Here is a 27,654-nt window from a genome sequence, read left to right on the forward strand (position 1 = left end):
AGTTTGAATGTAACAAGGATTTCGTGATTAAAATTATTCAAAAATATATTTGTATCTATAATTATGATTGTCTATTTTCCATTTCTATTCTCAAGAAAAGTATAAAATTAAAATTCGAAATTATTGATTTTGAGATTGGTTTTTAGGTAGGATTTTTATAATTATTTATATTTATTAAATATTGTTAAAATTAAATATTACACATATATTATATAAATCTTGCATTGTCTTTCAATAACTATACCAGCGATCGTCGATTGATTATGGTCACTTTGTGTGTGTGGTTGTTGCGAGATGTATAATCATATTATTTTGCACGGTTAGCTGAACATTCATTATGGACAGTAATTGTTTTGGTGTAAGTGATCTGGTCAGTAGTTAAACATTATGACCAGCAAATGTTATGATGCCAGACGATGTAGTAGTTAGTATGTGTGCTGGTATGTTCAATAGAATTTGTGGTTGATTGAATTTTGATTTGAATTTCGCAATCTTTTAAGAGAATCGTAGAAAATTTTATCGAATATACTTTCATATTTTTACAAACCACATTTTTTCTATTTTAATTTTAATTTAAGATAATCATAATAAAAACATGCTATGAACATCAATAAATTTTGTACGTATTATTCTATCTATTAGAAATATATAATATAATATTTAGTTAATAATATGAAATGTTTATTTGATATAAATAAATTATAAGTCAAGAATAATTGACGCGCTCTAAATATTATTTTAATTATTACATTTAATTGTTTCACAAGCAAAAAATCATGCTCTTTCTCTCTTTTCTTCTTTTTAAAAAGATAAATAAAATACTGCTGAAATCTCTGGTATTTCACAGCGTGTATATAATGAGGTATTTCTATTGATGTTGTTAAAGAGCTGAAGCGTTACTGAAGTATTATTGACATGTAGACAAATAGAATCGTATGTAAAACAAAGCTCATCTAACACACCAATGTAATCCGATAAACGATCGTTCTGCTTTCAATAATTATTTCATTATTAAAACCAAATATTATAAAAACCATGATATATAACTGATGCGCGAAATCAAGTGCTTGTATTTATATTTTGTAAGATTAAACATGAATATACATCTATTGACATTATCGACGTACACCTGTCGAAACTGTCGTTATGTAATATTTACGCGAGCACGCATCGTATCGAAGTTAAACGGATACATATCGGAATACATCGTTATGACATGTTGTAAAAGCGATCATATGACAGAGCCTGCTTTCTGATATCCGCGTATCACAAATGTTTCATGAACAAATTGCTTCCATTTGAATACATTCGCGAGAAAATGATTGCATTGTGATTTGTCAGAGATCAGTAACGCTTATAGTGTTACGATTTTTTTCAAAGAGAAAAGGAAGAATGCATTTTGCATTTCGATCAAAATATATTTAACAATTTAGTGTTCGCGATTTAATAAATCTAATTAAATATAGCATAACAATTACTAGATGGACAAAATTGATAGATAAAAGTCATTGAAGCGCAAGAAAAAACCTTTTTTCATTTTATTAATTTATTTCAAAATATTCAATATATTTTACTATATACATTAAGTTTCAGACGGTATTCAATTTTAACGATATTGGATATTTTGGAATATATTAATAAAAAAAAAGGTTTCTTTCTTGTGCTTCAATATACCACACTTCGGCTTTTATTTACCAACTCTGTTCACTAGTAATTGTTATATTAATTGTTGTACTTTCCAAATCTATTTTTTATCTTTATTTTCTAATTAAAAAACAACTATGACAGAAAGTAAACACATTCATCGTTGTATCCTCAAAAATTCTTCTACATTTTTTCCCTAGTTTTCTCGCTAATGCAATGTTAAAGTCATTTTCTCGATTTTTCCGAATTTTTAGGATCAAATATACAATCTTCACTCACCTGAAAACTATGCTGTTTCAGCATATTCTTGACCATAAGCAAGGTACCGAGTCTTATGACTTCTTCTTCGGTTACGGTGACTGGTACACGACAGTTATCGGTCTCGCTCGGCAGTGGTTCGGTTGCGTTATTAGTCAGCCACGAGTGCTGCTTCATCTTCGAGATCGTGATTCGACTTTCCGGCACTTTATCAAGCATCCGCCCAATCAGATCGCGCATATTTGGGGACATGCGATGCGAAGGAAATACGAGCGGTTCATTACGAACAATTTCATGAATAGGTCTGCCATCGGAATCATTCCAGGGCAGATGTCCTGCCACGAGTGCGTATAACGTAACTCCCATTGACCATACATCGCAGGGCTAGAATCAAATATATATTCTTGATCAATTTTTAATTCGCTAAAGATAGTTATATAAAATGAGATTTATTGATTAGAATACTTTATTGTTTTATAATTTAAAAAATATTTGACATTTTTACTATTTAGAAAGTTGAATTTAAAATATTTGCTAATATATTATTAAACTATAAAATATTTTAAAGCAACGTTACATAAGTATTTTAATAACGATAAATAATATTGATAATCTTTATTAAACAATAAATTATACATGATTGATTTGATATAGAAATCTGCTCGATCTATTGGACGATATAAATGAATTTGTATTGACAGCATATATGTAATATCAATTTAAAATTTCAAAGCATAAGCCAAATTCTGGTTCTATATTGTGTTATATATCTAATCTATATCGTTATATTTAAATAAATAATTTGTAAATCCATCCAGCAGCAAAACAGCTGATAAGTTGTAAAAAATTTTATTGAGAGAAAAATGCGAAAGTGCCGTGAGTACATTCAGTAATAATGTTATTTGTACAATGTAATACGCAAATTTAAGCTTGTACAGTGCGTAGGATTGTATAATCGGATCATACAATCCTATGCGATTATGCGAAAAGATCACATTTAATGATTACATTATAAATATATTAGTCTATTGTTTGCCATTGCTTATTATAATGTAACAGATTTTCTCCTTGTAATATTTTGTGAGTTGATTTTTTAATAACAGCGTGATATTTTACTTTGAAAATTAAAAAATGTGATTTTTCTATTTTAAATATTTTAATAAATTTAATAATTTTAATAATTCAGAAATAATTTTCTCAATAATGAGAAAAATATGAGATTGTCGTTTTGTTTTGCCTTTAAAGCTTTTAATATCTTCTACAAATATTCAGTCCGATAGAGTGTAAGACGTCGGAAATTGATTATGAATATCGAGAGATGCTTTAATTACGATTGAATGAATTATTGTTATTTCTTGCATTTATTAAGCATATTATTTATTAATAGTTATAAATTTCGAATATTGTGGTCTATGTATGTATGCAACACATACACACGATATTCGAAATATATAAATTGTTAATAAATAATAAATAAACGATAAATATTTATCAATAAATAATGTATCTTTATTACAGATTGTTTTACAGTAATAACAACATTGTTTGCAATATTAACGCTTTTATTAATATAATCGTATCGCTGTGAAAAATTTTCAAACACGCGCGAATTTGAACGTTATGACGTCACTAAATTTCGTAAGCGTTTTACTTCACGTCGTATGTCGAGTGCGTAAACGAGTCACGTTCCACCTCGCTTTTGGTCTTTTATCTTTTTATTGGAAGAATTTCGTACATGAATGAGTGTCGGAAGTGTCGAATCTAGTAACAATTCTATGTGATCTCGGTTATATTAACAGATACGTAGGATGATGTGATTTTACGTAAATCTCGATATACCTAATCGGCGTCGGTCGTCTCGCATTCTGTATGCACTGAATGTTTGCATGCAAATATCAAACATTTTGATATGCTGTCAATAGTGAGTTTGCAAATGGAATTTCCGAGTATTAATAGCATTATTCAACGAAGTTTAATTCTGCGTAATTAGTATTTAAGTATTATAATGAAATCAGATACTTCGGAAAATTCTCTTCTGATTAAGAGAGATTTTACTAAAAGATTGTTACAGATTGTTCGATCATAACAATCGCAATATTAATATTCTCGTTAATATTTTTCAATCGTATCGCTCCCTCTCTATCTCCCTGTCTCTTTCTCTCTCTCAGGAATTTTCGCGCGACCTTGCGTCGCGTCATCACGTGACCGTGAATTTAGGCGCGCATGTAAGCGCTGTTTACTTCACTATACACGTTGTCGGCCGAGTCACGTTCGCATCGCGTTCCCACGTTTTTTATCCATTCGAATTCGAGTTTCGTGTACGAACGAGTGTCGGGAGTGCCGAATCTAGTAACGTGTAATTGTGTGTGATGTTGATATATTAACAGATTCGCGGAAATCATGTAATTAAAGTGATACATAATCGGCCCGGGCCCTCTCGCGTTCTGTATATTGGATATTTGCACGCAGATATCAATCATTTTGATACGCTGTCAATAGTGAGTTTGCAAATGGAATTTCCGAGTATTAATAGCATTATTCAACGAATTAATTCTGTATAATAGTATTATAATGAAAGCAGATGCTTCTAAAAATTCTCTCTTTCTAATTATAATAAAATATGAGCTATTACTATGCTGCTTAGATTTCCTATTTATAGATTGTTCTATCATAATAATCGCGATTAATGTTCTCGTTAATATATTTCAATCGTATCTTTCTCTCTATCTCTTTCTCTCTCCGAGGAATTTTCGCGCGACCTTGGTCGTCATCACATGACTGAATTTAGGCGCGCACGTAAACATTGACTTCATTGTACGCGTCGTCGACGCGCGGACAAGTCGCGTTCCCGCATCCTTTATCCATTTCAAATTTCGTGTACGAACGAATATCGGGAGTGTCGAATCTTCGCGTGTTAATTGATTCGCGATTATGATGAAAACGTTTCTCGATAATCGAAATCGGCGAAATCGTTGTTCTGCGTCAAAAGGTGCTCGAAAGATTCTTTTTGTGCGTATATAATAATGTTCGACGAGTTTTCGCGAGTGTTTGAAGCATCAAGGAGCATCCAGAGACATCGAACAATATTGAGGAACGTCGAAAAGCACCGAGAAACATCGAGGAACATCGAGGGACAAGGATGAATTAGTTGAGACAGGTCAGATTATCACATTATTTACTCGCGTACGATGTGTGTGTGTGTGTGTGTGTGTGTATTTGTACGTGTTCACGCATATAAAGCTATGTACGGATTATATAAAATTGTCTAGAAAAAGAGAAAAAAATTACGTGTAAATATCTTTTTATATGTTTCCTATACTAACGTATGACTACTAATGAAGGACAAAAAATACGTATTTTTTGTCTCTCTTTTTCTTTATGTGTGTGGCGCGTATATTTGTTATTATAGTCGATCCGCCAGTTCCGGAACTTCGCGTCAACTGAGAATGTGTCGCGCACGTGACGAGTCGAGAGCGTTGCACGCGATATGTCAGGAGCGTCGCATGTGAATCTGTAGATGATTATATTACTCAATCTATTTGATTGCAATCCGGCGCGTTTTCGATTGACAAGATCGAAGAACAAAGAAAGAACGTTTAACGCGTGATTTTAGGGGCTTTCAGCAAGCGACACAGAGGACACAGTATCACTTCGTCCTTGTTGCCGAATGTAAACGAATGATTACAGATGCTCATCTATAAAATGAGCACATTGAATGTGTAATTTTCTATTGGATTACTTTCTGAATTTAATATATAACGTAATTATAACATAATAAAATAAGAAAGAATTTCCTCCTCTCTTTTTCGTTGCGCAATTTTAAAATTTCTTTAGATTATCTAGAGTTGTCAAAAAGAAAATAAAAAATTTAGATAAAGTTTAAAAATCATTTTCAAAATTTATATGCACAGGACAATAATAGCTATAATAAAAAATTGATCATTAGATTCCACGAGAGAGTTTTAAATATAATTAGCGAAGTATTACAATAATTTTAAAATTTAGCCATTTTTAAATATTTTACTTATTAATTAATAAATTTATTTTAATGTTATATATATATTTAAATTATATAAATTCTCCCTGCTTTTTGAAATATGATAATGCCACTAGTGAATAGTAATATTTGGAAACTGTATATCAAAGTACAGCTCAATACTCTGCATTGCAATTACTACACAGCAGAATATAATGTATTCTGACATAGTATAGTTGGGATGCTTCATTTGCGGAAGTCATGTAGTGCCGACGGCGGAAGTTGCGAGTTCCGCGATGATGGTGCATAATTAAAGAGGCGATTAATTAAATAATGTTTGTGAGAAAGTTGTTAATGACGACGCAAAGATGTCGCGCTGGCTTTCCTGTGTAGGACATCTTATTCATTGTCAGGATAAATTATAAATTTTTATTTTATTTCCAATTTATTAAAAATGCTTAATATAAAACGCTTATTTTTATGTTAAAGATAATGATACATAAAAAAATGTTCTCTTTAAAATTTATAACATTTTGAATTTTTTTCTATACAAAATTCAATCTTTGACATATAAAAAGTATTTAATTTTTTTTTACAATTTCCTGTATTCTAATTGAGAATTTTCCTTTTTGAAATAAAAGATTATTTTCTATTTTATTTTATAAATATATATAATGCGTATCAAGATATATATATATATATACATATATATATATATATATATATATATATATATATATATATATATCTTGATACGCATTATATCATCCGTAAAACAATCTGTAAATGTCAAGCTTCTATGTTTAGATCCACAAAGAAAATGTTTCTTATCTATAAAAAGCTTATGGGAATCCAGCCTCAGAGATAAACACGTCCGTGAACTTTATATTCTATGACATTTAAAATATCCTTAGTCGGCTGGGAATAGGTGCAGATGATGCATAAATAATACGTATCAAATCTTTAAATATTAAAATTCTTACTATTTTTTCTTATTAGGTTGCACAGTGTATTATTGTTCTATAATGATTCAAATGTTTACGTTAGCTTTGATTTACCAAGAAATATGAAAGTTTCAAAACATATATATAAAATTATTTCGAGAAAGCTCGGAATTTATAGTGCATCACTCGCATGTTTATATCCCTTAATTAAATACACTTATTAACCGCTAAAATAATTTTTTTTTTCTTATTAGATTGCACACTATATTATTGTTTTATAATTATTCATATGTTTATACACGTTAGCTCTGATTTATAACTAAGAAATATGAAGGTTTGGAGCAAAACATATATGTAGAACTATTTCGAGAAGACTCGGAATTTATAGTGCATCGCTCGCATGTTTATATCCCTTAATTAAACAAACTTACTAACCACTAAATTAGTTAAACTTGTGAGGGAATTTCAATAACGATAAAACATGCACGATAAACTAATGTGTTGATTCATGAATATTACATGTTTCCATGTTCTTTACTTTACACTTTTGCAATTAAGATAATCTTTTCGTAAAAAGAAATGAATAAAGTATATTTTTACAAAAATTTCTAAAAAACATGAAAAATTCAAAATTTATCTATTATATACATTTATACGTTTGTCTTAAGATTTTGTTGAAATAAAATTTGCATGCATATATTAGAGATTAATGAAATGATAAATTTTCCTATTTGTTTATCTCTAAATTTTTCTCTTCATCTTATTAAATTTTTATTAATTATTTATGTTATTAAGTTTTTTTGTAAATGTTTAATGGAAATCTTTGTCATCATTTGTTCCATTAACACACTCTTACATTTCTTAATGAAATTAATTTATATTTCTTTTATTTAATTGATTTACTCACGATAGATTCAATGCAATTTATCGAATTTAATTTTTGAAGAGTATAAATTAAATTAAAATAAATTTCAAAAATTAAAAATTTTATTTAAATTATGACGAAAATTAAATATTTGATATTGAACTAATATTGAAATAAATTCAGGAAGAAATACACAGCGTGAAAAAGAGAGCTCATTTTCGTCGTGAAAATAAATTGTTAATAAAAGGGAATTGGAAATATTTTTTGTCAAGAGAAAAATTCAACTGACATCTATAAATACAAAAAAAATCTATGAAACTGACGAAAAAGCAAACCCGCCTACACATTGCTAAAAATTATTATAGAAAAACTAATAATATCGAGGGGGTGAAAAATAAAAAAGTATGTATATTCGAAAAATGTAAAATATTGGTAAGATTAAAAAATATAGATACATCAAGAAAAACCATTACAAACGCCAAATTTATTAGTTTAATGTTTGAATTGATAAAGGTAAATATACATTGAATTATACATACGAAATATGTATAGAAAATTGATTTATAGATATCAAAATGTGAAATAAAGATAAAAGTAACAATTTATATGAAAATATTATTTTCAATATTATTTTATTGAATATTTTTTGTATTTAAAAACTTTTATTACTGTTAAACTTTCCGGAATAATTGGCGTTTGCAATTACTCTTTTTAATCTCTTTAATAAATTGAAATAAAAAAATAAGTCAGAAATTGTTTACTGAAATGCAAGATTATATGGAATTTGATGGAGCTAACATTTCAATAAATGTTTAGATCTAATATTTTATGGAATATAAAGTTATATTTGATATTTTTCCCATCAACAAGATAATATATTATGTATCAATGTGTTTAAAAAAAGAGAAAATATAAAAGAGAAAATATTTCTACTCATAAATGCTCTCAACAAAATCTTTAGTTTTATAACTCGTTTTCTGATTTTATTATGATTTGTCTATTTCTCTTATATCAAGATCGAATTCGATTCTTGAAATTTCAAGCGACTTTTTATATTTTTATTTTAGAGTTTTATTTTAGAGTTTTATTTTAGAGTTTTATTTTAGAGTTTTATTTTAGAGTTTACGGACGATTTAGCCAGGATTGTTGCAAACTCGTGATTTTCCGTGCTCGCGTTTCCACTTGTTAGGCTGGTGGTCATTTATTTCGCCACGGCATTTTGCGATGGTTGGATTAAGCTTAATCGAGCGTGTAGATCCGCGGGTCGTGAACTGCTTATTATAGATATTGCCTTTCTTCGACGACGACGCAGCAGAAATTCAAGCGATCGGTCGTAGTGCGTTGATAAGGTCATGCGATAGCGTGACAGTCTCGGTTAAGTAATCTTGGGAGATATTTATGGTCAGAATAGTTGTTATCGTGCGCTAAATTATGTGCCTCTCTTTCTCTTTCTCTCGGAAGAAAGGTAATAATGCGACCGTAAGTAATTTACGCCTGCGACTAATTAACTAGACAAGTTAATATTGTTTTTCCTGCGATAAAGCCTCGATATAATGGCTTTTTCATCTACGATCATGTATTTCGATTAATGTATATGTTATATTACTTTTTTGATGCCCACTAACATGAACATAATGTGAATAATATTGTGATTAAAATTTATTATAATTGTCGGATTGTTATATTGTCCATATTGAAAAATAAAAATTCAGAGATATAAAAAGAAAGCAAAAATATTAAAAAATAAAGAGAAAAAGTAAAAATTGAAAATCTGGCACATATTAGTTAATTATATGGATTAAGGTTACAAATAGAGGCTCATATAATCCGGAAGCATATAGTCCAAGATGTAATTGAACTATGACCTTTTTCAGTAATTAAAAATGCGCAGAAGAGAAGAAAAATAATAAAATGTAACAGTAAGCTCAATTTTATACACAACACACTGCATATAACACACAAAATAAGAATTAATTGTAAAACATTCTACTTGTAAAGTTATTTCGATTAACAGACACACATACACATGCACTGTTATAGTAAGACAAATTTGCAACAATTTGTGTATATATATTATTCAATTATTTTAATGATATAAAATTTTCTCTCTTATTATGTTATAATAAAATTTATAGATATTTGTAGATACAATATATATATTTATATAAATATCATTAAATTATATATATATATATATATATATATATATATATATATATATACATATATATGTACATATATACAATATAAGAAGTTGTTAAAAACATGTTTTAATTTTAAAATAACGAATTGTAGTATTGAGATTTTAATATTACATTTTTTTATCATGTTCATTCGACAATGGCTTATCATGCAACATGTTATTTATATAAATCGTGATTTAAAATCCAATAGCTACGCCAATTATTTTTTGTTGTAATCAACGTATATAGAAGCGCATTCGTGTAAATTGTATCTCATCGCGAAACGTTGATTGAAAAAAAAAGAGAAAAACAGAATATATGTAGAAATATATGCGTGCTATTCTAGCTTGATAATTACTCTGAGTTTTCTCGAATATGTATTACATCTGTATATTTTTCATTTCTGTACAATATATGCATTATATTAATACTGTAAAATTTTTCTCGAATATTAAAAGATCGGGACACAATGAAACTTTCATTTATCAAGAAAAATTTATTCAAAATAAGAAAAATATTTGATTAAATTGCCCGATAAGATTTTGAAGATATCCTTCAATATAAATATTTCATATAAATTTATAACGTTTTATATATCTTTTTCAATTTTATTATTTCAGCGGCTAATTATAAGATTTCCGTCTATAATTTATAAAATTTAATGCATTACAGTTTTTATTCCGGAAACTTATAGCTTGTACACATGCAACGCGATACTCTAATGCGAACTTAACACAGCTGCGACGTGTTATAAATTATCTCTGCTGCTGCACATTGCGCGTTTCTTTGTCGATTTATCACACCGTACATTATTGATTCATTCGGAGATTATTCAGAACAAATACATATGCATACATGTTTAACGGCTTTAATTGAAATGCGTTTAAGCGGTTGATCGCGCCTGAGAGCAGGCCGAAAAGTCTTTTCTATTATAATCACGAACGTACACTATACGAGAGGTCTTTGATCGAGAGCCTCTCTCACGATGCATGTAGGTCAATCCGCACGTGTCAGCTCTGCGGTTCAAGAGGTCACTGCTTGCGGATAGAAGTGACGTGTAATAGCTGGTCGATTTATCGATTTTTAATCCCGCGGAGCGAGATCAACCGCTGAATACGTGTCGCGTGCACGCGTGTTACTTGTTAACATTGTTGTATTATTGTTCGATCCTGTTGCATGGTGATTATGATGTGACACATATTACAAACGCGAGCATATCACATATCGAAAATAACGTATAATTCAACGCTCAAAAAGATTTCATTTCGTGTATAAATATGTGTGTATGCATTGTGTATCTAGACAAATAGATTTATTTTTAGAAGGGTTAAGCATGGATTTGTTGCTCATGATTCTAAATTTGAACTAAACTTGCTTATACATTTGTTATGAAAATGATAATATGAATATACTTACTGGTCCTGAGTATTGTGCGTTAGCAATAGATACTTCTGGTGCCGCGAAGGCCGGTGTACCAGCTTTCCCTGATAATAATTCTCCAGGTTCTCTTAATTCCGTGCTAACTCCTAAATCAGCAATTTTTATTTTGTCGTCTCTGTCCACCAGTAGATTGCTTGGCTTTATGTCACGGTGCACTATCTTCTGGTAATGTACTGCGCATATAACAATAAATATTACATAGTACCTTTTTTTAATTGTTATGTTATAATTTTTATTCGGATTTAATTATAAAACATGTAAATTTTCTGTAGAAAATATTCACAATTATTAGTATATCTCGATATTGTGTGTTGAAATTAAAAAATCCTTATTTAATTGCTTAATATATTTTAATTATTCATTTTTTGGCACGTAAGATATAAGTATAAAGTTTGATTATATTATTTTAATGTATCTAAAGTTAATATTGCATTTTCAAAATTTCAATATAATTTCTCAAGTTTTTGATGTTTTATAATTTCAATTTTATAAATCAATTGTGTCCTAAATATTAGCGTAAGATAATACACATAGATCTGCTGCACATTTTAAAATATTTTGATACGTTTGTTGCAAAATATTTTCTTATCAAAAAGAAGAAAAAATATAAAATGTAAAAAAGAAAAAATATCAAATATAAAGAAAAATATAAAAATATAAAATATAAAATATAAAAAGAAGAAAAAATGGAAGTTGTCAATTTTACGTTCCATTGTACAATTGAATAATATGATACAAATAAACTACAATATCGTGTAAAATATATACTGACATAGATATTGAGTAGTTTACATAATGTATATGACACCTCTTCCGTCATTGATCGGCGATAAGCGCCGTAACAGGCGCGATATACAGGGTGAGCCATTTTAATTAACGCACGCAATTATTTCGGAAACAAAGCATTTTAGAGAAAAATGTTTCAGACAAAAGTTTTATGGTTTCGAGGGGGCCATAAGATGGTATCATTGGTTTGATCTTGAAGAGTTATTTGAAGGTCACATGAAGGTCACCTTCAATTTCTTAAACGGAACCTACTATTTGTCATTGCATATTCTTGTAGCTTATCTCGAAAGCTTTCCAAAACACTATAATTAAGTACTTTTTTGTTAAGTACTTTTTGAGTTATGAGGCTTGAAATAATTTCTTAATTTTACATAAACCGTAAAATATCTTGTAAAATATTCATTTTTCGATTATCTTACCTTAATACTTTTACGTACAAAATAATGAGAGGAATCAATTGGTGTAAAGGAAACACATAGTTGTTTTTAAGAAAAAATATGGAATTGTTAATTTCAAATTACATATTTTTTCTTCAAAACAACTATGTGTTTTTTTTACACCAGTTGATTCCTCTCATTATTTTGTACGTAAAAGTATTAAGGTAAGATAATCGAAAAATGAATATTTTACAAGATATTTTACGGTTTATGTAAAATTAAGAAATTATTTCAAGCCTCATAACTCAAAAAGTACTTAACGAAAAGGTACTTAATTATAGTGTTTTGGAAAGCTATCGAGATAAGCTACAAGAATATGCAATGACAAATAGTAGGTTCCATTTAAGAAATTGAAGGTGACCTTCATGTGGCCTTCAAATAACTCTTCAAGGTCAAACCAATGATACCGTCTTATGGCCCCCTCGAAACCAAACAACTTTTGTCTGAAACATTTTTCTCTAAAATGCTTTGTTTCCGAAATAATTGCGTGCGTTAATTAAAATGGCTCACCCTGTATATCACATAAAACAAATCTATCTATTGAAAGAGTTTGGATACTATCATTTAAGGAATAAATGATAAATATGTCAAATGTGATCATATTTTATGACACGTGATTAAAAAGATAAAAAAATTTGAATCTTAATTTTAAGAATATATTTAGAAATAAACAGTGAATTATATAAATCTTAAACCTTGATTATTTAATTTCTTATAACGCAATAACTAAAAAAATTTTTAAATATGTAGTAGATATAATGTGTATATTATGCTTAATATTTAGAATACAATTTTGATGATTAATAATTTAATAAATAATTTAAGAGATTTTCTCTGAATAATAATATTCTAAAAAAATTGATCTGTCAGAAACCTAATTGAAATATATAGAATTCATTGACATAAATAATATAATAACTCACAATATTCGACACCCATGACGATGTTGCAAAAGTAACGCCTGGCCGTATCTTCTGTCAAAGGATTTTCTGTGGGTATAACGAGGATTTCGCCCCTATGGACCAATTCGAAAACCAAGTAGAGATTATCCTTATCAGGATGGTCGAGTACTTCGACCAGTTTCACGACATTAGGATGATCGAGTTTTTTTAGGATGGCGATCTCCTTATAAACTTTCGCCAAAGGGTCGGCGCCAGCCCTGCGCGGTGGTATTTTACCAAATATCCCTGTTTTCTTCATCAATTTCCTCTTGCTAACTATTTTCATGGCGTAATGCACTCCGTCTTCCTCATTGTAAACCTTTTTCACGACACCGAAAGAGCCCTGAAATATAAAAAGTGCGAAAATGTTGCATTAATGATGCATTAATATATGCGAGCACATAACGTATTTTTTTCAAACAATGCCTGATTTTTTTAAAGAAATTTCTGTACGTAGAATTCCCGATTATTATTATTTCCAATTTAACTTTTAATTTTTTTGAGATTATTGCCGAATAAATGTATTATTATATATTTCTTGAGAAAGTTGTCATTAACATGCAGGATAATTTTATTCACATACACTACGAAAATAATATATTGGTATACATATCAATTATCTCGATATTTAACTTTGATTAATAAAATAAAAATTGTACAAACGTTTCGATGGAATAATATTTTTAATCTTTTTTGCATTTACCAAAAATATTATCATAGATTTATTCTTACATTAGGATAACATTAAGAAAATTTAATTTAAAATTTTAATTTTAAATATTTCAAATTAAAATTATTAAATAGTTATTATTAATTATTTATATAATTTAATCATTATTACATAATTTTATTTATTTAATTTGTTAAAAACTAATCAATTATTGTTAGAAAGAAGATAAAATAATTTCTTAAAGTAATTTCTTAAAGTAATTATGATAACTAGATACAATATCGAGATTAATTGAAAAAGCCATCTGAATCATTGTTCTTTTTCTCATTCTCATTCTCTCTCTTTTTCCACTTTTGTTTTATTTTCAATATCGCGAGTTTTATAAGAGAGTTAAACAGTTAAATACTGATATAATATATAAAAATCTTTCTCGGGAATATTTTATAATCCTTTTGGTATTTTTACTTATTTATTTTCCTTTTTTTTTGTTGACATCGACAAAATGCATACGAAACAATCGTGACATTGCTACGGTAAGACATTGTTATGTAGTCTTTTAAAATAAGCGCGACATATATCATGTGAAAAATCGTGCTTTTTATCAATAATCCCATGATTTTTTTTCCACATCCTTTTACCTTAACCTTGCAACCCTTTCTACGGTTCAACTACGCTGCTATCATGATCCGCATCATTTGTAGTAACTGAGATGAAGGTCACTGATGATGCTCTCAAGAATGGCATAATTTTACAGTTCACAGTATAATCATTCACTGTATAATCATCTTTGAACACATCCGGCTGGCAGACGTTTATTTTGATAAACATAAAAAACGAGCAAGATTTAATGAAATATCTCTAGCATGTGTATCTTAATCTCGTATACTAAATATAGCTTTTCTTTTTTATTTTTTATGCGATTTGAAAATATTATATGTATTTATCATAGATAACTTAGAAAAATGACTATTTATAATTTTTGACTATTTAGAATATTTCGCGGCATTTCATTATTAATTATTAATACGGATTAGTTATTACTACATTTATATAATTATACAAAAGATTAATAGAATCAATATATATATATATATATATATATATATATATATATATATACACATATATATATATTACATAACTACATTATTAAGTCTGCCCCATTATTTATCATTAATTAAAGTGTTGAAGTGTCGTCTCATCAATGTTACTCAATTTATCCGTGAGATGAATTTCATTGCGTAGAAATAGCGCTTGATGTAAATAATATGGTAATCATGCCATAGTACGGTTTTTTACTTACTCTCGTTGAGAACATTGCCATATAATTATGCAGAAGGGATCGATGTAAAAACGTGACCGGGAAAAGAGACAAGTTAACTTTAATACGTCGTTTATAAATACACGACGATGATTTCGTGATATCAAGCATATCAACGTTGCAGAATCGAATTGATCAAACGTCAAATTGGCATTACATTTCATTTCAACTGACCAGTTCTTTATATTTTGTTTCGCTGAGGAATTTAATTTTGAATTTGCAAATGTATCTTTAAATGGATACAATAGGAAAGAGAGATTGAATCACTGAAATTAATGAAATTCAGTCATTCTCTATACGTGCGGTGTTTGAAAATATTCTCATGAAAAGAATGACGTTTAACTTTACTTATAAAAAAAGAATATATTTTGCTTTTTTTCTTTTTTTTCTCCGAGGAAACGATTTCTGAAATTCTCGAACCTCAAGATCGCGCGCTATAAACTTCTCGCAACTAAAAGCTTCGCGTTTTTCATTCAGTTATGGCAAAGTGCAAGTTATTGCGGTCGTTATCTCGTTCTCTTTCTTGCATCTGTTTTGATTCCAATCACGCTACGTTGAATACGTAAGCATTGAAGCGAGCACCGCATTTTCTACCGCGTTTCTGTATGCGCTTTTATTCGAGAGAAATGTTTGAGCACCATTTCCGGAGGAATGAAACTCATTCTTCTGAAACGTGCGAGCGACTTTTAACCTTTCTATTGTTAAACGTAAAGATTATTCAGAATTTTTTTTCAGTTGTCTATTTTAATTTTCACACGGAGACTGGACACGGAGCGTTTTTATTTAAGTTATCGTTTGAATTTTTATTTAATTAAAAAATTTAAAGATTAAGAAATAGATGTAAAAAAATAAGTTGAGAACCAGAGATGGAAAATATATATAAAGATTCCGAAGAAAAGAAGTGAACTCATTAAACAAGACCTGTACAGCAAATAATTCTGAGAAAATGCATCAGCAAATTAACGTGTTAAATGACGAGAAAAAATTTTCAATCTGTTTATTCCGTAAATAGGTCGGCAATTATAATAAATAAGCAAATAAGTGCAAAAACAACAACGATCTTAATCATTTTTATGATTCAAATTTCCGTTTCTACGGCCAATATTGCTTTATCATGCAATGTATAACATAATTGATCAATAATCTATAATTACGTTACTATTAATTATTTCACAGGAACGAATGATTGATTAAAAATGATGACTCGCGGCGCCAGTTATTGATTATTAAGAAAGTGTTCGTATTCAATATTGATAATTATATCATTCTGTGATTATATATGTAAGCGCTGCGAAATAGTTTCGCCCTTCAAAGAAAGAGAAGTGACATGTCGATCGCCTTATCGGTTAATATAGCTTGTTAAAAACCACAGATGTAATTGAAAAGGCTAAGTTCTATCACAATATACGCAAAATATCGCCGTCGCTAAATTTACTCAGTGCGAGATATCTAGAATATTTTTCCTCTCAAAACGGATTAAAGAGATTCTCTTTATATATAGAAGCTAATTGCTATTTATGAAGCAGTCGTGGGATTTGCACACTCGTAACTCTGAATTGAAAAATCATTTCGTTCATTAGTAAACAGTAAAATAGATACTTTACGAATTATTGAATAAATATACAAAATGCAATCTTTTTTCAATAAAAGAAAATTTATACGTGTTAATGATTTTTAAATTAAATAAGCGAGATTAAGAATATTTAATAATTCCGCGAAATAAATAGATAATAGAATTATCTTATCTTGATTTTATTTTGATTTTATTTTAATTAAGCCGATTTTAGTGAAATTTTAATCTTACCTTTCCAATTTCATTTAACACTTTATATTGATTCAATTGTTGGCTGTCCTGCTGGTTATCGATGAAGCACGTATTGGCTCCAACGGAGTGCTCTCTGTTGAGTACTCTGTTGCGCATCCTGGGCGATCCTTGAGGACTGCTGTAAGGGTAGCGAGGGGGAATGACTTTGTCGGTGACATTGACAGTTTCCCCGCGCAATCGTTGGCTCGATCGTGCCTCACCGGGCAAAGACAATTTTCTCGTATCTATTGTCCGACTACTATCCGCGGCAATAGCAGTTGCCACATTTGTATTCGGAGCATTCTTTGAGTCACTCAATCCAATAGTTGTGTCGATCACTTGCTGGACTCTGGTTATCTCATCCATCTCTCGCATACTTCCGTCACTTTCACGCGAAAGATCCTTGTGCGATGTCAATTGTAATTTAACTAAACAGATATTAACGATGAAAATATATTTTGGTTTTTATTATTTAGTTTCGCGACACAAAATTTCTTTTTTAAAGAAAGTAGATTTCTCATCTTTATTTTTCATATCGAATTAAATGAGAAAATTTACAAATAAAAAAATAAATTTTAAGAAAATAAATATATTAAATATATATTAAATAATAAATAATAATAATAAATAGCATAAATGAGTTTTTTTTGCTATAATATATTTTTTTAAAGTATAAGAAAACTCGCATTCGTGATTTTCCGCGTTTTTAAAGTATAAGAAAACTCGCATTCGTGATTTTAAAACGGTCATATTTTATTGTTGTTATATTCTCATTTTTTACGGAGTAATTGTTTTTAAATTATAAATTGTTCGTCAGTTTTAAGAGTATTCTATCCAACTTGAGAGAATCCATGCTCTCTATATTTTATAACAATATCAAATATCTGCTCTCTAAGTCATATTGACAGTGAGATTAGTTTACTTACCGATATCCTCTGCCAACTCGTTGCTGTCGGGACTCTCCTGCCGGGGCGAAGTCTTTTCCTTGAGGACCTCCTTCACCTCCTCGATGCTTGGCATATCGAGGCCGGAGCTCGACACCTGTCTGTGTATCTCTGTTGTCGGCATTCTCCTTTCCGATGTATCTGCGGTCAGCTCTTGCTCTTCAATACTCTCTTCTACCCTATAAGCAAGGTTCTTAGTCAAGGCTTTCGTTCTCGATACACGTCTCTCCTTTAGAAATAGATCCTGCGGCTGCGTGTCGCCGCTCGTTGTCGAGCTTCTTCTATTATCGTCGAAACTACCTCGGGGACTCACGTAGCCGCTGCTCTGTCTTCGGACATCCGTGCAAGTCGGTTTCAAAGTCGATTTCAAGTCGGTCTCTTCCACTTCCTCAAGGTACAATGCGCTGTCTTTGCGTACTTCCTGGATATATTCCGGGCTTGATGGCACTTTTGATGAACTGGGTACATCCGTCGATAATTCGGAGTCAGAAGGCAAAATCTTTGTCTGCCTCGAGATATAAGGGAGCGAATCTGAGGGAGAAGGGCGATCAATCGCACTGCGCCTGAAAAAAATGAAAAGTTTTATTAATTGTAATTTGTATTGTTACAAACAATGCAATTAAGCGATATTTAACATTTGATTCAAGCATTCATATTTTGCAAAAATTTAAAAAAATACACTGTATTTTTATAAAAAAGAAGCTAAGTACGCGAGGTCCGTTTATGATATTTTTTTAATGATGTGATATTTTTTATATTTTTAATTTAATTTTTTTTTTTAATAAAATTATGTATTTAAAATGTTTTTAGTTATATTGTATATCATATATCGTATACAAAATACGCATAAGAGAATTTATCGAAGCATTATTACTGCGTCACATTACTGCGTCAGCATGTAAAATTACAACTCGAAATATCAGATAGTTACCGCGCATAGTTCGAGATAATCGGTACGCGATATCTGATACCATAAAATAATTATAGGAGAAGGCATCATCGACACGCATTTAAACCTCTTCAAACGGCCATATAAATAGAACTTTGACGATATGGATGAAGTCTTATATGACCTGATACAAGGTTTATCGGCTTGTATCGTGTTAATGACGAGGCACGTCGAAATGCCAATATGTCAAACCTCAGGGTCGAGAATAGATAGTGACTTTGATGCTTTTTAAACGACCTTGTCTGCTAGAAAATTTGCAAAATATTTCTAAATTTCATGCATTTCGGAGCATATATATTGAAGTATATTATTATTCTTATCAACCATTATCGATGCACTGGAAAATTTTAACTGTTAAATTTTGACTATTGCATCAACTTTTAATGTAAAAATATGAATTTGGTTGATTTTAACTGTAAAAACAAAACAGTTAGAGCAAGTATAGATATCTGTAATAAAGAAGAAGATTGCAGGTATTTTATAGGATTTGCATAGAATATAGTTATATATGTGTTTTTTATATATATATGATTTTAGATATAATTAGTGTAATAATTTAGAAATATGTAAACACTTGCGTAAAACGATTGCTTTGGTTCAATAGCTTTATGCAAACGTGCTAAGATAATCACCTCAAATCAAGTCAACCTTGAAATAACAACTTCATTAAATCTTGAGCTGTACAGAGTGTTAAATACATACTTGTATATGGCAGGAACGAGTAATTTGCAATTGAGATTTGAGATAAAGGTAGATAAAGAAGCAAAAAGAAAGAGAAAGAAGATCATCGAGGATATACATAATATACATAATATATAAGAAGATAACTCGTGTTTCTTTCGAACAGCGAACTTTTTCTTCGTGTACAAATTTTTGCATTACAGATAGTCGCAAAATTAAAACGTGAAATATTAAATATAGAACATTTTGATTGAGCTTAAAAGATTTTGCATTGGATCATTAATTTCGTTATTATGTTGAGATTAAGAAATTTTGACAGGCTAATTTGATAAAAAAAAGATATTTTATTCTTACGTATCTCTTCGTGTCTCATGAAAAATGTTTGATCTACGAAAATTACATTTATAACTCTTAGAATTTTTACACGCGAATCATAATTAGTCTACACACAGAATACACATTTTTATTTATTGTTTTATTACTTACAAATATGTATGCAACATCTGATATGATATTTAACGTTACCCATTATTTCAACTAAAGTCGCGTGACTTTGTAAGAATTAAATCTTTCGTTTGCGTGACGATGCAACTTGTCAGAACTTTACTTCACTTTAAGCGAAGCATGCACAGTAATTCAACGTCTATATCGTAAGCATTTTCGCGAGCATAAAAGTCGATTGATCAAAATATCGATAATATGCGGCAGTCCATTTTTCATCCTTAGTAGACGATAGAATAATGGACGAGACGCAATATTATACTTCGTATCACGCGAGGCGCCGCTTGTAGTCGCCTAATATACGTAGAGAGTGAAGTGCACACATACACACACATACACATATACACATTCATAATTCGACACGAAGTCGGTAGTCGGTATACGGATCAATTGTACAATTCGAACTAGGCCAATGAATGCGACAGCAAGATCTAGTAAGAGATCTGCATTTGCCGCAGCTTGGACAAAGTCCCATTGAAGTCGAGTCGAAATGCCTTTCTCGACAAGGAATTAATATATGGCACTTTTCAACATGAATAAATTGATAACTTTCTAATAAGAATCATAAAGTGCATTTCTGACTCAATTTTATAAATGTATTAATAAAGTTATATATTGATAATAATTAATAAAAAATAGATGTATATTAAACATTATGTTTCTATGTATTGTGTAAAATATATATTATTATTTTTAAAAATTAAGAGAACGATTTTTTTTTTAAATGAATAAAATATCAGTAGAATGTATATATATATATATATATATATATATATATATATACATAACAAATAAATGAAAAAGAAATATATATTTTTTAATAATATAATAGTATAATAATTAATATATGGTCTGATTTTATTTTTCTTTGCTTCTTAAAAATATATAATATAGCATACACGAATTTACAATCTAATTATTATTCGTGATTGTATTTATATATTTTTTAATTTAATACTATACATCTGAATGTTCCAAAATTAAAGACAATTCGTTAGAAAACTCAATTCAGTAGTTATTTCGAATTCATCTTAATTAGACGATTTTCTGCGAAATTGAATCTTATTACAATGTGCTGAAGTATTCTTCGACGATTACAAACGCCTAGGGAATAGTTGTGCGCATCATTGCTTACAAATGCGTCGAATAAGTCAAGGTAGTTTCACACAAATCTATCGAATTATTCCTGTATTATCTGCATGAATAGCGTACAGTTCAGAATTGTACACTAAGAGTGCTTCATTATAACTTTGGTATTTCAAGTAAGAGAATAATCTTACAATTAATTACAATACAAAAAATTTTTAAGATTTTACTTATAATATCTTTTAATATTAGCGTAAAATATATTTTCGCACATGTATCATATTTATATATCTTTACAAATTTAGTTTATTAATAAAAATATAATGTTAGTTAATATTAAGTTCTCATAAATTGATTTTAAGTATTATTAGCTTTTCTTGCATATTGCGATATCCTACAATTTTCGTATGCATTTCTTGACAATTTTAATGATAAAAATGCATACGCGCAGATTATTACGTAAAAAATGTTGAAACAAAAACTGGCCACAGTAGCGGATATTCCGTGCAAGGATATGCGTGTTATCTAAAGAATGTGCATCGTCACCTATCGAGGAGACTGCATTGCTATTTGTATTCGATAATAACAGTATAAGGTATACGTAAAATAGAATAGATTTATAAGAAAACCTGCATCATTTATTGATCAATCAATCAATTGTGAACTAAAATTAAATTGATTTTCATCTTCTCTTCATAAATTTCTTTCTCTTTATAAATTTTTAAAATTTTATCTGCATTGTATATTTTCCACGGAAGTGTACGGCGCGGCTTAAAAAAGCGGCTTTCACACTTTTGTATTGACAAAAACTTCCATTTATAATTGAATACATACATCGAATATGGAATATTGTTTTTGCTCATGCTCAACGTTAACATGTCTCGGCTGTCGTTTGCCACCTGTTACGATCAGCAAAGAAAATCGTTTAAATATCACTAGAGCGTATAGCGTTCCATAGAAAAACGTTTAACACTCAACGAGACTCGAGAACGATCTACGAATGCCGATGAACGAATGCAATCGTCAGAAAAACTTGGCGATACGTGTCCGTCGTTCTTATATACATATATACGAAGCACGTAGTACCGCGGAATGCACATTTATATGCATTTTGTCTTACTGTTATATCCGCATCCAACTGACATATGAACGATAGACATATAAGTATATATATATATATATATATATATATATATATATATATATATATATAAATCATAAAATACACACTATATAAGATACACACTTGCGTAGCATCGATGAGACTCAAGGAAAACTGAATGATTCGAATTTTCTTCATATTAATTTTTATCCCAAGAAAAAAAATTTCTAAATTTGTTGACAATTAAAATTAACAACATTGTTTGCATAATCTGTAAGAAAATTATTTTCACTAATACTTAGTTTATTAATTTTTAGTTGTATTGTTTTTCTTGAAATGTATCTTAAAATAGTATATATGAATCAATAACAAACAACGAACATGAATTTTCAAACATTCGTGTTCGTCATTTGTTTGTTTTCTTTCGCATTGTATTTGTTTTGGGTTGTATTCTCATCCATAATGCGCACGAATTTTCTTTAATGTTTCATAAGCGAATGAATCCGAAAGAAAAAACTGGCGAAGATTCCGTAATCATCATGACGTACACAATTTTTCTAACATAAAAATATTATTTTTCCTTCATTTTTCTAGATTTATTAATTTTTTTCTTATTGCAAATGATAAAAGCTCATTTATTGAGATTAAAAAGCGTATTACTGTGATGAAAATTAAACTCCTCTTTTAAATAAACAAGTTTAATAAAAAAATTAATATATTTTCTACCTTTTTATATCGCTAGAAATTGCGCGAAAAGATGATGCAAGGAGAAAAAAGAGGCAAACTCGGATTAATAATGGATTAGTTAGTTTATGTGATTGCGCGCGCGGAGAAAGCGTAAGAAAATGAGAATCTTGCGTACCTTCGATAAATTACGTAACGCACAGAAATGATAAAAGTGTGCCGCCACGTCGGAATTGCCTCGTTACTTGTGAGTTGTAGTTACGATAGTATGTCAAATGCATTTCCATATATTGCTCGCAGGCAAATACTTTATTTTGTCGTTGTTATCTGTTTCTGGCGGCCAATTTATTATAGAAATCGAATCGTAAGCGATGCGATAAGAACATCATAACTTGTAATAATCTTATCTTACGAGAGCAACGATTATTCGACTTTTATGTTAAGCGATTAATATTTAAAGTCTGACAAGGATATTTGTAATGTTGCACTTGCGAAAATATTTGTTTTCAAGATGTTTATAAATGGTAAAGCATTTGTAGTACACCGTTTATTCATATTAAATAATAATCATATTAATTTAAGAAGAATTATTAAAAGCATAATCTTTATGTATACCTTATGTATACCGTTCAATATCTGTGAAGAAAATAAAGCAACTGGTTTAATTATATATTATCAAATAATACAATTTTTTATAAGAAAATAATTAATTATATTTTATATGTAATTTTATTTATAAAGTTTTATTTATAAAGTTATTTTATTTATAAGTTATTTTATTTATAAAGTTTTATTTATAAAGTTATTTTATTTATAAGTTATTTTATTTATAAAGTTGATAGAGATATACAAAATAATTGTTCACCTCAATTTTTCGATTACTTATTCGAGAATTATTACGTAAAGAAATAACAAAAAATTATCTTAACAATTATATTTGATATGTGAAGATTAAATGAAGATATTTCAATATTAAGATATATTAGAAATTAACTTTAATTCTTAATATATCAGAATTACGATTATATTATGCGATTTTTTGCATGTCCTAAAAGTTCAATATATTATCGGTGACGTCTTTCGAAACGATTGGAAATGTTTGTGCAACGAAAACCAAAGTTCTCGATCTATGAGAGATGATAAAGTTCTTCACAGTTGATCCGAACGCGTCTTAATTAAGATTCATGCCCGCAAGACATTAAAGGCACGAATAACACATGCCAAGAAGGCTTCGAATAATTAATTATTATTCCAAGAATGAGCGCACATCATGCGCACGATGCATGCTGCACGCACTTCTATTCCTCTTGCGAAGAATAAATTTGCGAATCTGAAGATAGAGTGTCAAATTAATATATTAATTAAATTATAATTAAATTATATATTAATATATTATAATTATTATATACTATATATTATAATTATATACGTACTTGTAGCTAAATACAGTTGCATGCTGTGTCTAATAATGAACACACGGTATTTATTACCAAATTTATAAACATGACTTATTTACTGGCGCGATTATTCTAAAAATATACAATTTCAAAATCATGCACAATTTATGTGATCGATATTTTTCACGTTGAAAAATTTTATTATTGTTTAATAAATTAAATACAAGAGAAATAAAAGAGAAATATAAAATAAAATATGAAATAAAAAATTATGCTCTAACGTCGTATTTTATAGAATTTTAAAGATAAAATATGTTGAAAATGTGGCGAAAATGATAACAGATGGCATAAATTTTTTATGTAATTTTACATAATGCTATGTCATATGATATGAAATATTTATTGGATATATACATGTAAAACGCGAAGCAAAATAGTTCTTATACTAGTTGGTAAATTATTTCTTTGATGAAGGTAAGTGTAGTTCGTTAATTAATGCGTGTAATTTCAATTTTAAATTATAGATAACTTGAAACGAAAGAATATCATTCAGGGTCTGTATGCAAATATCTGTCTGCCTGCGATAGAAAACTGCAACTCTGGAGTCTCGAGTTCTCTGACAAATGCACTGTATTATTTGCTCCTGACATAGAGAACTTCAAGGAACTATATATTGCGATGCGTGCATTACAATATGTATACAGTCTGACTACAGCAAATAATAGAGTCCACGAGATAAATCCTTCAAAGCATTACCAAATGTCCCGTGCCTGCGTACTATTTCTTATTCACGCCATTGATTTCGTTTCATGATTCTTGTCGCGGTTTCCAAGACAAATCTTTACAAAGCTTCAGTAAAATGCAAAGCATCTATAAATCTATTTTTTCAGTTCATCGATTGCCTTAAACATGCCAAACTTAATTTTAAATTAATTTAAACTTTCTCGTTTGCTATTTGAAAATGGATTTCTTTTAGATTAAAAGTGGAAGCACTTTCTGTACGTGCAATAATTTCCATATAAACGATAGAAAATGAAGGGTTTTTATTAAATTTTGTCGGAATAATTAAGTAATCCTCTTTTACTTTGTTTATTTTCTTTTTTAAATTCTCTCAAGTTAATTATATTTTCTCAAAATTTTAATTGCTAAATAATGTATACACAAATTTCAAGCTATTGATTCTTTTATAATCATTTGCTTGAACATGAGCAATAATATGTGCGTGAGATCTTCCTCAAAATTAAAATGAATAATAGTGACACATGAATTTTTGAATTTTTTTAAACCTTCATCTTTGTGCCGAAACAAATGATGACCAATATCGTAGCTGATCTAACGAATTTGTTTGAGAATATTGAATAATTGTAATCAAATGTATATCGAAAAATTAATTCGAACAATTATATGATCATTTTATACAAAATTAAATGCAAATTTTACACAATTGAATGCAAAAATTACAAAATTTCGATGTTTATTTTTATTTATAATTTAATATATTATATTAATCAAGTAAAATTTCTTTGTGTTTAATTTAGTCTTTTCAGATTTAATGCATCAAAAGATAAAAATTTTTGAATTACTTGAAAGTCGCACGTTTTTTATATCGCATTTTTATATCGCAGGATATTTTCTTTCAATCAATTATGTGTCAATATATTTCATGACATAGGAACATATTGATATTTGTTTTATGTTTATCTTTAATTATTATTATTATATTTCAAACTCTTAAATATAGATGGATTACAAAACTATGTTAGATCGCAAGTTTTTTAACTATTTATTGGCACATCTTCAAGTTGCCTCGCAGTTTCCGTTTGGCACATAATCCAAAAAACCGCAAACGCAATGCGGCACCTTAATCGACAAGCAAACTTTTCGTCTTTTTAACCAAGCTACCTTCCAAACTTGTAACATTAAGGCAAAAAGTTTTTTCGAAAGCACATGAAACACTAAATGCGATCTTTGGCGAATTTAAATGAGAAAAGTCAAGTTACTTGACAAACCTCAAAGAAAGAATTTTGTTAATTTCGGAGAAAACTTACTACGGAAATGATATTTTCTTACATTCTCTTACAGAATGATATAATTGAAAATTTTGTTATAGACGGTCGATGATATAGAATTGAAAGTTTTTCGCGAAAATTGGAATGTTAGTTAACTCTTGTCAATAGAAACTTTTATATCAATAATTTATATCAATAGAATATAAAGTTATCTTTCTTACTGGCAAATTAAAGAAGCCAAGATAATCTAACGCATTAAAATAAAAAATTAGATTAATTCTTAAGTTTTGACCAAGAATTTTTATAAATTTTCAAAAATTACAAATCTATGTCAAATTTATATTACGCGCCTTTTTATTTCATTTTATTGGTCGCTTCCTTAAATTTGAATTGAAATAAATTGATATTGAATTATACGAATGTATAATAACGATAATTTTAATATTAATATGCATATGTTTTTAAATGTTTTATTAGTATTTAATTTTAGAATGTTTTTGAAGTTTTAATTTATCTATTTCGTCAATATGGATAATTGACTTACTAGTAATTGAAATAGATTGTTTCTCAATGCGAATCTTATATTAAACGATACATTTTGTTTTTGTAAGTATCTTTCACGATTGATTTAAGTTAGATTTCACATTGGACTTTACAAATGTGAACTTTCTTCTACTTGCATTATTGTAAAAGTCAGTCTTCCACATAAAAATGTATATATGCAGCATTCTTTTTTACGTAAACATTATTAACAAAGACATCTGTTATCATAAACATTATTAACAAAGACATCTGTTATCATAAAAGCATCGTTATTCATTTTATAAATGCTACAGATATTTTTATCTTACATGAATAAAACATGAAACACTTGTGATCTATGAATATGAATATGAAAATAAAATAACTAAAATGTCTTTATTTCTACATTTCTATATTTGTCACACGATGAATAAGATCGCTTTGAAATTAAGTATTATTGTTGAACTATTAAATTATGACAAGAATTAATTTTTAAAGATCATTAAAAAC

At 28.9% G+C, this 27,654-nt stretch overlaps 1 protein-coding gene across 2 annotated transcripts in view; it reads right to left on the bottom strand.

Moving 5' to 3' along the window:
* Nucleotides 1–27,654, bottom strand: part of LOC145969210 (calcium/calmodulin-dependent protein kinase kinase 2) — a 71,592-nt gene that overhangs the window by 7,123 nt on the left and 36,815 nt on the right. For both annotated transcript variants that reach the window (XM_083095133.1, XM_083095134.1), the window contains 5 exons: nucleotides 18,196–18,776; nucleotides 17,270–17,697; nucleotides 13,457–13,817; nucleotides 11,287–11,483; nucleotides 1,924–2,286 (listed from right to left, as the gene is read on the bottom strand). In XM_083095133.1, coding sequence (XP_082951259.1) covers nucleotides 1,924–2,286; nucleotides 11,287–11,483; nucleotides 13,457–13,817; nucleotides 17,270–17,697; nucleotides 18,196–18,776 — 1,930 coding nt within the window. The remainder of the gene's footprint in view (nucleotides 1–1,923; nucleotides 2,287–11,286; nucleotides 11,484–13,456; nucleotides 13,818–17,269; nucleotides 17,698–18,195; nucleotides 18,777–27,654) is intronic.

Source organism: Camponotus vicinus, unplaced genomic scaffold (assembly GCF_025532165.1).
Source record: "Camponotus vicinus isolate PSW18456_S1 unplaced genomic scaffold, iyCamVici1.0 SCAF_3, whole genome shotgun sequence".
Taxonomy (NCBI): domain Eukaryota; kingdom Metazoa; phylum Arthropoda; class Insecta; order Hymenoptera; family Formicidae; genus Camponotus; species Camponotus vicinus.